This window comes from Aotus nancymaae, unplaced genomic scaffold (assembly GCF_030222135.1).
Source record: "Aotus nancymaae isolate 86718 unplaced genomic scaffold, 86718_ANA_hifiasm-v0.15.2.pri h1tg000053l, whole genome shotgun sequence".
NCBI lineage: Eukaryota > Metazoa > Chordata > Mammalia > Primates > Aotidae > Aotus > Aotus nancymaae.
Window position 1 is genome coordinate 7,456,003 of NW_026988467.1, and position 12,502 is coordinate 7,468,504.

Here is a 12,502-nt window from a genome sequence, read left to right on the forward strand (position 1 = left end):
TCTCTGCCTCCTGGGTCCTGTTCAAGCAATTCTCCTGCCTCAGCCTCCCGAGTAGTTGGGATTACAGGCACATGCCACCATGCTCAGCTAATTTTTCTATTTTTAATAGAGATGGGTTTTATCATGTTGACCAGGCTGGTCTTAAACTCCTGACCTCGTGATCCACCCGCCTCGGCCTCCCAAAATGCTGGGATTACAGGCATGAGCCACCACACCCAGACTGTTATTATTGTTAATAATAAAAAATTGATGTCAAATACTACTTTGTCCATATTCCTAAGAAGGATGCAACTGGATTTTTAAATTTGAAGTTAGGTTTATTGTGTTGGCAATTATACAAGATCCTTTGCCTTATAAAATGAGTACTTTAGATACCACTGTCGCTAATTACTTAGATCACCTTTTATTTGGTGACTTATTTCTAGCTGAAAATGATTCTTAAAAATACACTCTTCCCGGGTACAGTGGCTCACACCTATAATCCCAGCACTTTAGGAGGCTGAGGCAGGTGGATCACCTGAGGTCAGGAGTTCAAGACCAGCCTGGCCAAAATGGTGAAACCCTGTCTCACATAAATACAAAAAATTAGCTGGATGTGGTGCTGTGCACCTGTAATCCCAGCTACTCTGGAGGCTGAGGCAGGAAAATTGCTTAAACCCGGGAGGTGGAGGTTGCAGTGAGCTAAGGTTGCACCATTGTACTTCAGCCTGGGCAAAAAGAGCGAAACTTCATCTTAAAAAAAAAAAAAAAAAAAGGCCGGCACAGTGGCTCACACCTGTAATCCCAGTATTTTGGGAGGCTGAGGCGGGTGGATCACGAGGTCAGGACATAGAACCCATCCTGGCTAACATGGTGAAACACTGTCTCTAATAAAAATAAAAAAAATTAGCTGGATGTGGTGGCACGCACCTGTAGTCCCAGCTCCTCGGGAGGCCGAGGCAGGAGAATCGCTTGAACCCAGGAGGCAGAGGTTGCAGTGAACCGAGATTGCATCACTACACTCCAACCTGGGCGACAGAGCGAGGCTCTGTCTCAAAAAAAAAAAGAAATACTCCTTATATAGGTGATCAAATAACTTGGTTAGTCAGAGGTTATAATATTAATGCTATTTATTTGTTAGTATTTATCTGAATGGCAGCAAAGAACATTGTATATGGAACTATGTTTTGCCCTTCTCTCATGATGTCAAATCTACAAAATTAATGTTAATCACATAATCATAGCTTTCCTGATAATCCCTTTTGGATATTTTTGTCTAAACTTTCCTGAAGCTTTATTTTTTTACAACTTTATTGAGGTATTATTGAAGTATACAGTAAAGTGCACATATGTAAAGCATAATATTTAGTCAGTTTTGACATATTTGTAAACCTGTGAAACTAGTGCCACAATCCAGAGAATTTTTTTTTTTTTAATAGTGACAGGGTTTCACCATGTTGGACAGGCTGGTTTCGAACTCCTGACCTCAAGTGATCCACCCGCCTCGGCCTCCCAAAGTGCTGAGATTATAGGCATGAGCCACCACACCGCCTGGCTGAGAATTTTTATTATTCTCAAAAGTTGCTTCAAACTTCTTCTCTGTATTTCTCTATCCCTTCTTCTATTGCAATCCCTAGGCAATTCTGGACCTGCCTTTTGTCACTATATATTAGTTTACATTTTCTAGAATTTTACATAAATGGAATCATAGAGTATGTACTGATTTTTTGCCTGGAGTCTTACTTAGCATAGTGATTTTGAGATTCGTTTATGCTCTTGTGTTTATCAGTAGTTCCTTTTCATTGCTGATGAGTATTGCACTGTACAGATACACCACAGTTTATTACTTCAGCTGTTGACGGGCTTTTAAACTGTTTGCAGTTTTTGACGAAGCTGCTGTGAACATTTGTGCACAAGTCTGTGTGGACATTTTTTTTTGTTCTCTTGGTAAATACTTAGGAGTAGGATGATTGAGTCTTATTGTAGCTTCTTAAGAAATGTCAAATTATTTTCCGAAGTGATTGTACCATTTTATATTCCCACCAGCAGTATGTAAGAGTTCCAGTTTCTTAAAGCTTCATTTTTAGTATGCCATTTAATGAGTTGATGAGTTTTATATATTTTTATAACATACTCTAGTCAAATATGTCATGTTTATCCTAATTTCTTGAACTGCGATAATTGCTGTGAATTTTGTGCATGCTCTTTTTGTTTTTAATTAAAAATTTTTTTTGTAGTGACACAAGATTCTCCAATGTTGCCAGGCTGGGGTACAGTAGACAGCTTTGAACTCCTGGGCTCGCAGAAGCTTCCTAAGTAGCTGGACTCCAGCCGTGCGCCACTGCACCTTCTGTGCAAACTGTTTAAAACTGACTCTGATATATGTTGCCTTCATCTTTTTGTGTCATATTTAAGAGCTCTAATACTTTTAATTTTCTCTATACCTTAATCCTTTAAAAAGCATTCTGCCTCTAAATGTTTTCTACCTCTCTCTTATTTTTGAATTGCCCCCATGTTATTTTTCTTTATCAGGTCAGTAAAATCAGCTTGGTGGATCTAGCAGGAAGTGAACGAGCTGATTCAACTGGTGCCAAAGGAACTCGATTAAAGGTATTTATTTTAGCAAATAAATGGCCTGATCAATGAATGTTCTGTACCATGTGACAGCAAAGTGTGGCTAATGGGCCAAATTGAGCCCATTAGCTATTTTTGTGAGTAAAATGTTATTGAAACACAGCTATATACATTTGTTTATATATTGTCTATGGCTGCTTTTGCACTACAATGGCAGTGTTGTAACAGAGACCATATGGCTCAAAAAACCTAAAATAATTTGTGTCTGTCCTTTTATGGAAAAATTTTGCAGACTCCTGATCTGTAACTTCAATGGAAGGATGAGTTATTGAACTAAATAGTTAGGGAGAATGTCATAGAGTGAAAGTTGAATTGCATTTTGAGGAACAGGTGGCATTTGGCTAGATGGAATTAAGAGATGGCCATGGGAAAAGGATATACAAGATTCAGATGTGAAAAGAATAGAAATTTCATGTCGATGAGTTGAGGGAAGAAGGCTACACACATCTGTAAGCTTTTGGAGCACAAACATCTTGAAGATACTTTAGGACTGTGAGTTAGGCTTGTGGTCTCAGCATGTTATTATCAAGTAGAGAAGAGGACAGATTGAGGACTAAAGGTCGTTTTTAAAAACTTGTAGTAATAAAGAGATATGCTAGCATGTGGCAAATCATATTTTATGTTCTGTATTATATGGCAGTAGTAGAAATTATTCATCATAATTCTTTCATTTTTGGTATTTATTTTAGGAAGGAGCAAATATTAATAAGTCTCTTACAACTTTGGGCAAAGTTATTTCAGCCTTGGCCGAGGTGGTAAGTTTTACACTTCATTATAAAGGGAGTTGTGTCTATTCAGCAAATATACTTGATGATATTTTATTACTGTCTATGAAGCCTGTCCTTCTGTGGCCCTTTTATGTGATCTTGCCTTTCTCCTTTAGAGCTTTTCAGATAAGATACTAGGTATAACACAGTTTGACTTTGTACTGAAAGTAAAAGAGATTAAGGAGAACAAAAGTAAATATAGATATAGATCTATAAAAACTAGAGCAAACACTTAACGTTTGACTCATTTTTTGAGCCTTATTTTATGTCTCTCACAAAAATCAAGTATATTTATTGTCTATTCTTTTCCTATGCAATCTTTTCTGAGTAGGATACAGTATCTTTTGGAGTATTTTGAACAGTTTGGCTTTGGTGAATGCAGTTGATTTGAGGGCCAATAGTATTTTTTCCCCCAGTAGTTTTATTCTTTCCTGTTCCTTAACAATAGAACACTAAAGCTAAAACATTTTTTTTTAATTAGGGGCTTAATTATCTACATTACTTAAATTAGTCACTGTGTGTTCTAGTTTAGTTTAATACCTCATTTTAATTGCTAAGAAGAGTGGAATGCTTTCTTGCTTGCCTTGAAGAAATTATAACCTCTGATAATAAAATTTAAACAAATTATAATTTCTACTTGGAAGCTTATCCTGTGTTCTTGTTTCCTCTTTTAAATGCTTTCACCTGTAGGATAACTGCACTAGCAAGGTATGGTGGGGATTGGTAGAGATAAACTAGCTGTAGAATTGACTTTTATGTTTTAAATCCTCATCAGGATGTATGGAAGCATAAGTAGGAATGGAGCCTTCAAAAATCTTTTCATCATTTGTTTTCTGGCTCTGAAATTTAGAGTGGCTGTTTAGGGTGACCACATATCATGAGATTTCACACCAAAATTAATTTATAGAACATGATCTGCTTTAGAGAAGAAATGAAGAATAAAGAAACAAGACGGGGCACGGTGCTCATGCCTGTAATCCCAGCACTTTGGGAGGCTGAGGCAGGCGGATAGTTTGAGGTCAAAGTTTGAGAACAGCCTGGCCAACATGGTGAAACCCCGTCTCTACTAAAAATACAGAAATTAACTGGACGTGGTGGCACATGACCAGAGTATCCCAGCTACTCAGGGTTTTGTTTTGTTTTGTTTTTTGAGACAGAGTCTCGCTCTGTCGCCCCGGCTGGAGTACAGTGGTGTAATCTCAGCTCACTGCATCCTCTGCCTCCCAGGTTCAAGTGATTCTCCTCCCTCAGCCTCCCAAGTAGCTGGGGCTACAGGTGCGCAGGACTACATGCCTGAGCCACCACATCCAGCCTACTCAGGGGTTTTAAACTGAGATATTAGGCCTCAAGGATTACATAGTGGAATGAAAGTCTGTTCCACTAATCTGAATGACTGAAAGGCTTAATTCTCCCTTGAGGTCTGTGCAATCTAAAATTGAACCTGCTATTGGAAATGAGTTTCTGATTGGTGGATTGTGTGTCTGTGGGTGGGATGAGATGATGTGGATATATTTGATAAGAAATGGAATTAAAATGTTTCTTGCCTACTCCCTTTCCTCCTCAAAAAAAATAAACAGAGGCCAGCCACTTAGTACTCTTTTTCTGAATAGAAAATGTGCTTGTGCAAGTAGTAGGATCATCCTTAGTTTAACATTGGATTATACCAAGACTGCAGGACTGATTATAAAACTGGTGATTTGAGGCCCTGGTTTTCCCCTTAGTAGCTGCTCCTTTTTTTTTTTTTTTTTTTTTTTTGGAGACTGGCCCAGGCTGGGGTACAGTGGCACAATCTCAGATCACCACAACCTCTACTTCCCGGGTTCAAGTGATTCTCCTGCCTCAGGAGAGAGCTGAGATTACAGGTGTCTGCCACCCAAGTAGCTGAGATTACAGGTGTGTGCCACCACCCCCAGCTAATTTTTTGTATTTTTAGTAGAGACGGGGTTTCATCATGTTGGCCAGGCTGGTCTCGAACTCCTGACCTCAGTGATCTGCCCGCCTCAGCCTCTCAAAGTGTTGGGATTACAGGTGAGAGCCACTGCACCCGGCCTCCCCTTAGCAGCTTCTTAAAGTGTCACAACATGGTAGTCAGCCAGCAGATATTTGAGTAGCTGTTATCTGTAAAGCATTTGCATTAATTTTTACTTTTAGAGAATATAATTTTTTTTTCGTTTTAGCACTGCCTTTTTGTTGGTGCTTTTTCCTTTATCCTGTGGTGGTAATAAGAAGGATCATGAAGAAAGCTGTATAAGTAGACTTAATAGAACATTCATCTTGAAACTTTTATAGATTTCTAAATTTGCAAATCCTATCACTTTCTTAGACCTTTTTACTTTTAGTCTTTGCTTCAGTAATTGCATTATTTTTGGCATAATTTCCTTTCAAAGAGACCAAACGAGTATTATTTTACGAGAGTTAGTAGATTTGCAACAACCCACCCAATGACATTGTGATTGGCCAAGTAAATTCACTAACTAGATGATTTGATCCTCCTCATTCAACCTGGAATGTGCAGGATTCATATTTGCCCCTCTGCAAAAATAAAAATGGAGGACTGGGTATTAGATGATGTTAGGGAATTATTGTTTATTTTGGTAAGATTTGATAATGGTACCTTCACGGTAAGAAAAAGAAAGAAAACCGTATGGACAGGATATTAGGCAATAGTATTGTGTTGATGTTAAATTTTTTGAATTTGGTCATTGTTTTCTGTGTAAGAGAATGTTCTTATATGCCGAAGTGTTTAGGGATAAATGGAGATGAGGTCTGCAACTGACTTCAAAATGGGTCAGGAAAATAAAAAGTTGCAGAAAAGTGTTTGGGGGATAATTGAAAGATGATTGGCAGAGTATTGATAATGGTTGAAGCTGCGTGTTGGGTATGGTAGCTCATTATACTGTTCTCTCAACTGTTGTGTAAGTTACACATTTTTCAAAATAAAATGTGAAATGAAAACATTACCTTATTGCATGAGTTTTTGGTATTGTGAAGAATTGAAACTGTGAAGGATAAACTTCCACAGTGATGGAGTTGTGCTGTAATTTGATTTACGTGGGAATTTTAGACTGATTGTGCCTTCTTGCGAATTTTTTTCCCTAACAAACAATGCTAAGACCATTCCTTTCTCTTTAATAGAGTAAAAAGAAGAAGAAAACGGATTTTATTCCCTATAGGGATTCTGTACTTACTTGGCTCCTTCGAGAAAATCTAGGTATGTTGACCACTAGTGAAAAGTAGTTATCTTTTTAACTTTGATTCCTTTTTATGGTTAATTGTCCTGTGTTTTGGAGACAAATAATCTCTAAATATTCATGTTGCTACTTGAGTATTCCTTGCCTGCTTTTGTTTTTACTCCTAATTTCTGTTGGTTGGATTCCTTGCTTTTAAGCCAGGGTATACTCCCATATCTCATTTACTTCAGGGCATGAACTGTGCAGTAGTTGTCTTCCCAACTCCCCATACCCGCTTCAAATGATGGCTTAGTCTTCAAAGTTATTTCAAAACTCCATGCTCCTCTGAGGTGCACAAAATCAGACATTGCAAACCCTTATTTCTCTTCATTGCTGATGTTTTCAGACCTTCAAATCACTGTTCTTCATTCACTTCTACTTTTTTTTTGAGATGGAGTCTTGCTCTGTTGCCCAGGCTGGAGTGCAGTGGTATGATCTCAGCTCACTGCAACCTCTGTCTCCTGGGTTCAAGCAATTCTCCTGCCTCAGTCTCCCAAGTAGCTGGGATTACAGGCACACCACCATGCCTGGCTAACTTTTTTTGTACTTTTAATAGAGACAGAGCTTTGCCATGTTGACAAGGCTGGTCTTGAACTCCTGACCTCAGGTGATCCACCCACCTCAGCCCCACAAAGTGCTGGGATTACAGGCATGAACCACTGTGCCTGGCCGCAGTTCTCCTACTTAACAAGGAGGAGGGAGTGGTCAGCTGTGTGAAATGTTGCTGATAGAAGAGGCTGAAAATGGATTGCTGGGGTTATCCCCATTGCTAGTGACTTTCAAATTGCTAAGGGCAATTTTTGTGGAATAGCTGAGATCTTGATTGGAGTGGGTGTAAGACAGAGTGGGAGGAAGGAACTAGACCCAGTAGATTCAGACATCAAAATTTGAATATAAGTGTCTGGCATGGGGACATTTAAGAAATTTGACATTGGGCCAGGCGTGGTGGCTCACCCCTGTAATTCCAGCACTTTCAGAGACTGAGGTGGGCAGATCACCTGAGGTCAAGAGTTCAAGAGCAACCTGGCCAACATGGCAAAACCCCATCTCTACTGAGAATACAAAAATCAGCAGGGTGTGGTGGTGGACACCTAGAAAGAAAGAAAGAGAGAGAGAGGAGAGAGAGAGAGAAAGAGAGAGGGAGGGAGGGATGGAGGAATTTGACATTACATTAAATCTTAGGATCTGAGATTGTACCATGAGATTTGATATATTCAGTAAAATTTTTCTTTTAAAATGAATGTGATTTGAGATACTCATGATTAATCTTTTTAGGTGGCAATTCTCGTACTGCAATGGTTGCTGCTCTGAGCCCTGCAGATATCAACTACGATGAGACTTTGAGCACTCTGAGGTACTTTCTTTTGATCTCAGTAGCAACATATACCACATTGCCATCAGAAGTCATTTTGTGATACCGTGGATGTTCTTATGCAGTCTGGGTAGTTATTTATGTAAATAATGATCCTTTACTCTCATAACAGGGAAAACTTATGGTAAAAGTGATTTGCATTATAATAGAATTTACCTCTTTATGGTTTTCAGTTTCATTGGGAAAGGTATGAACTTTTTATTTATTTTTTAATCCCCCATGACTATCTAGATAAGGCAGGAACTTTTTCATAGGAAAGATTTTTAAATTGCTCAAGTGGGATTTTTGGGTAACTTTTAGATAATAGTGACATTTTCTTATAATATTCATTTCTATAAAAAGAAATGGCCTCCCTTCTTATGGTGTTTGTCATAGAAATGCTGAAGTCGCCTGGGTACGATAGCTCAGTCCTGTAATCCCACCACTTTGGGAGGCCGAGGTGGGTGGATCACTTGAGGTCAGGAGTTTGAGACCAGCCTGGCCAACATGGTGAAACCCTGTCTCTACTAAAAATACAAAAATTAGCCAGTCGTGGTGATGTGTGCCTGTAATCCCAGCTACTAAGGAGGCTGAGGCAGGAGAATCGCTTGAGCCCAGGAGGCGGAAGTTGGAATGAGCCAAGATTGCACCACTGCACTCCAGCCTGAAGACAGAGTGAGACTCCATCTCAAATAAAATGAAAGAAAAAAAAAAAAAGAAATGCTGAAGTCATAATAAGTAATACAATTATAGGAGTATGTGGCAGTGTTAAAAATAACCAACATAGCCAGGTGCAGTGATGTACACCTATAGTCCCAGCTACTTGGAAAGCTGAGGTGGGAGGATCACTTGAGCACAGGAGTTTGAGGCCAGCCTAGGCAACATAGTAAGACTGTCTCTTAAAAAAAAGAAAAAAAACAATTAACAGAGTGTTCATGACAAGTTTTTTTTTTGTTTGTTAGTTTTGGTTTTCGAGATGGAGTTTTGGTGTGTGGCCCAAGCTAGAGTGCAGTGACAAGATTATAGCTCACTGCAGCCTCAGACACCTGGGCTCATGTGATCCTCCTACTTCAGCCTCCCAAGTAGCTAAAACTACAGGCTCATGCCACTAGGCCTGGCTAATTTTTAAAAATTTCTTGTAGAGATGGGGGATCCTGTTACGTTACTCAGGCTGGTTTCAAATTCCTGGCTTCAAGTGATCCTCCCCACTTGGCCTCCTAAAGTGCTGGGATTACAGGTGTGAGCTACCTTGTGAGGCCTATTTTTTACATTTGAATAGGTTTCACTATTTTAGTCTGGAACTCTCTGCCCTTCTTCCAGGAAAGGCACTTGATATAATGGAATGAACACTATATAGTCTCATAAATTGAGTTTAAGTCCTCTTACTCTTATTTATTTTCATTGTGATCTTGGGCAGATCACTTAAATTCATCTGAACCTTTTTCTTCATCTTTAATAGGTACCATAAAGCTTTATACAAATGTATTCTTATCAAGACAAAAAATGTAAACACTCAGGATATTTGATTTAGAAATAATAATATGTTACTTATGAGAAGTAGAACATATGAGAAATGACAAGAATGAACTCTTTGATCTAGATATGCGGATCGTGCAAAACAAATTAAATGTAATGCTGTTATCAATGAGGACCCCAATGCCAAACTAGTTCGTGAATTAAAGGAGGAGGTGACACGGCTGAAGGACCTTCTTCGTGCTCAGGGCCTGGGAGATATTATTGATAGTAAGTGAATTAAGGATCATTACAAAATCTAACCCTTTCTTCTTCAAGGTTCTTACATTTAAAATAAACTTCAAGTTAAAGAACACGATGAAGCTAAATGGTAGTGAAAATGTTTTTGTTTTTCTTTTTCCTTAAAAAGCCCAATGGAAATGATCTCTAGATTCCTTTATGTAGTGTGTAACTGGCTATCCATTTGAACTCATGAAATTAGTTTTAAAATCATAAATATGTTACTAGTATTTTTGTTAGAATTCTCTTTTAGATCAGCAGTGAAGTTTATTTGGAATGTTAAACCTAACACAGCAGTTAATCACTTCATAGAAATGTTATTTGAAATTTTTGGTTTTGTTTCATGGGTTACTCTGGATTAGTATAATGGCAGTAATATAAGAAATGCACATTGAGGCCTACCTTCAGATAAGATTCTCCTTTGAATAGCCCCCTCCTCCTATAAAATGATGGAGTACCCCCTGCTGCCCATGAACATATGAAGGGGAAAACCAATTCCTATGAAGTTCAAGAACTACCCTTCCAGAGAATACTGTTTTACGATGTTGTATTAAAATTCATCTTAAAAAATCTCCGTGATGTGCCTGTACAATGGCTTATTCAGAAGTTCTCTTAAGTGAGTAAAATGGATTATTTATATAGGAATACAATATGGTAGAATATGGGTTGGTTTAGTAAAGCATTTTTTTTTTTAGTGTAAAATTAGTATTATATTCCTTGAAGTTCTAATAAGATTTTCAAGGCCTCTTCTAGTTTAGTTCTTACTGATTAGAGCCTGAGTTTAGATGAATACTGTTTGTGAAAATGATACCGTATTCTGAGTATTAACTTTTTCATCTCCCCAAATGCCAAAAACTGCTCTGTTCGCTCTCTGTATCACTGCTGAACCTGAACTTTGACCCTTCTCATATTTTCCCTCCTGCTTACCTTCAGTTGATCCATTGATCGATGATTACTCTGGAAGTGGAAGCAAATGTGTGTATTTCACATACTGGTTATTTCCAGTACTCTGACTTGCTAATCTGCCTCTGCTGGATCAGCCTTAAAATGAGCTTTGCATGCCAGCAATCCTTACAGGGAAATCCCAGACAGAGCATCGTGTAGAATCAGAAATGATCCTATTTTTGCCCTTCTTCATTTAGCAAACTAATCTTTGCTGAATTTTAGTTTGTGGCTTGAGTGAAGTTGAAAGGCTTAAGAATCTCTTGCTTCTTCTACTCTTCTGTTTTTCCCATTGTGATTAAATTAAATCCAAAATAATAGATGATGATAGCAACTGATACTTATTGATTGTTCATAATATGCCAGGCCCTATTCTAGGCACCTTAAATATATTATCTCTTTTATTTCTGTTAATGACTCTGAAAACATTTCATTATGTTTATTTTAACAATAATCATTTTCAGTCAACAAAAAATATCTGTGATTGAAGAGCTCTGTAAATGTTGGGCTAACACTCATGGGTGCTTGTGCTAAGTTGCTTTTCTCCATATCTTGGGCTTTGGATGGTTAGATCAACATTTTTTCCTCTTTTTTTTTTTTTGAGATGGTCTTGCTATGGCATGATCATGGCTCACTGCAGCCTGGAACTCTTGGGCTCAAGTGATCTTTTTACCTAGCCTCCTCAGTATCTGAGACTATAGTTGCGTGCTGCCACACCTGGCTAATTTTTTATTTTATTTTATTTTTATTTTTATTTTTTGAGACAGAGTCTCACTGGAGTGCAATGGCACTATCTCGGCTCACTGCAACCTCCACCTCCCAGGTTCAGGCAATTCTCCTGCTTCAGCCTTCTGAGTGGCTGGGACTACAGGCGTGCATGACCACACCCAGCTAATTGTTGTATTTTTTTAGTAGAGATGGTTTCACCACATTGGCCAGGATGGTCTCAATCTCTTGACCTCGTGATCTGCCCACCTCGGCCTCCCAAAGTGCTGGGATTACAGGCATGAGCCACCGCACCCGGCCTGTTTTTTAATTTTTAATTTGTAGAGATGAGGAGTCTCACCGTTTCCAAGGTAGGACTCCTGGCCTGGAACTCCTGGCCTTAAATAGTCCTCCTACTTTGGCTTACCAAAGTGCCAAGATTACAGATGTGAGCCACCACACCCAGCCTTTCCTCTTTTCATAAGTCACAAATTAAAATAACTTAGGTATCTAAAATGGGTGCTTGAGTTGAGAACATTTTTAAAGGATCACATGAACCTCATTATTCTCTCCATATATATCATAAGTTGGTGAGGAAATTATTTCTTACCCTTTTAAGATAATTCATCAAGAAATTGTTATCTTAGAAGAAAAAATCTTGATTTGGGGGTTAATTTTTAGATTCATACTGAGTTATTTCTACAGTAAGGCATGTATCGAGGCTTAGCAGACATTGAGAAAATGCATAGGAGAAACCAGATATAGCCCTGGTTGTTATGAGGTTAGGGCTTGAAGGCACTATAATGTCCTGATACAGAAGTGACTCTTGGACTGCAGCAGCTCTGTCTGAGATTTCCAAAGCTCAACGATACTGGTGTGGAAAAGGTGCCTTCTTGGTTTTGCTTTTGTGCTCAAGGTGTTGCTGCTGCCAGCTTGTTGCCTACCTCTCTTAGCAGCTGCAGCGTTTCCTGAAATACCATGCATGACTAAGTTTTAATTCTATATTGGTAAGAGAAAACAGCCCTGACTACTTCTCAATTTCCATTTTGATCCATTTCTCTTAATTCCTTTTAGGGCTTGCATGTGACCATTGGACCCAAACTCTGTCCATCCTGGTCTTTTCCCCCTGGTGCCTAATTTTT

The 12,502-nt window shown here is 38.6% G+C and overlaps 1 protein-coding gene across 20 annotated transcripts in view; it reads left to right on the forward strand.

Annotated features, from left to right (window-relative positions):
- Window positions 1-12,502, forward strand: part of KIF1B (kinesin family member 1B) — a 179,488-nt gene that overhangs the window by 59,110 nt on the left and 107,876 nt on the right. For 10 of the 20 annotated variants that reach the window (XM_021669855.2, XM_064363234.1, XM_064363241.1 and 7 more), the window contains 7 exons: window positions 2,512-2,589; window positions 3,303-3,368; window positions 4,071-4,088; window positions 6,516-6,591; window positions 7,886-7,964; window positions 9,562-9,704; window positions 10,647-10,688. In XM_021669855.2, coding sequence (XP_021525530.1) covers window positions 2,512-2,589; window positions 3,303-3,368; window positions 4,071-4,088; window positions 6,516-6,591; window positions 7,886-7,964; window positions 9,562-9,704; window positions 10,647-10,688 — 502 coding nt within the window. The remainder of the gene's footprint in view (window positions 1-2,511; window positions 2,590-3,302; window positions 3,369-4,070; window positions 4,089-6,515; window positions 6,592-7,885; window positions 7,965-9,561; window positions 9,705-10,646; window positions 10,689-12,502) is intronic. The other 10 variants (XM_064363250.1, XM_064363239.1, XM_064363244.1 and 7 more) reach the window with 3 other exon arrangements.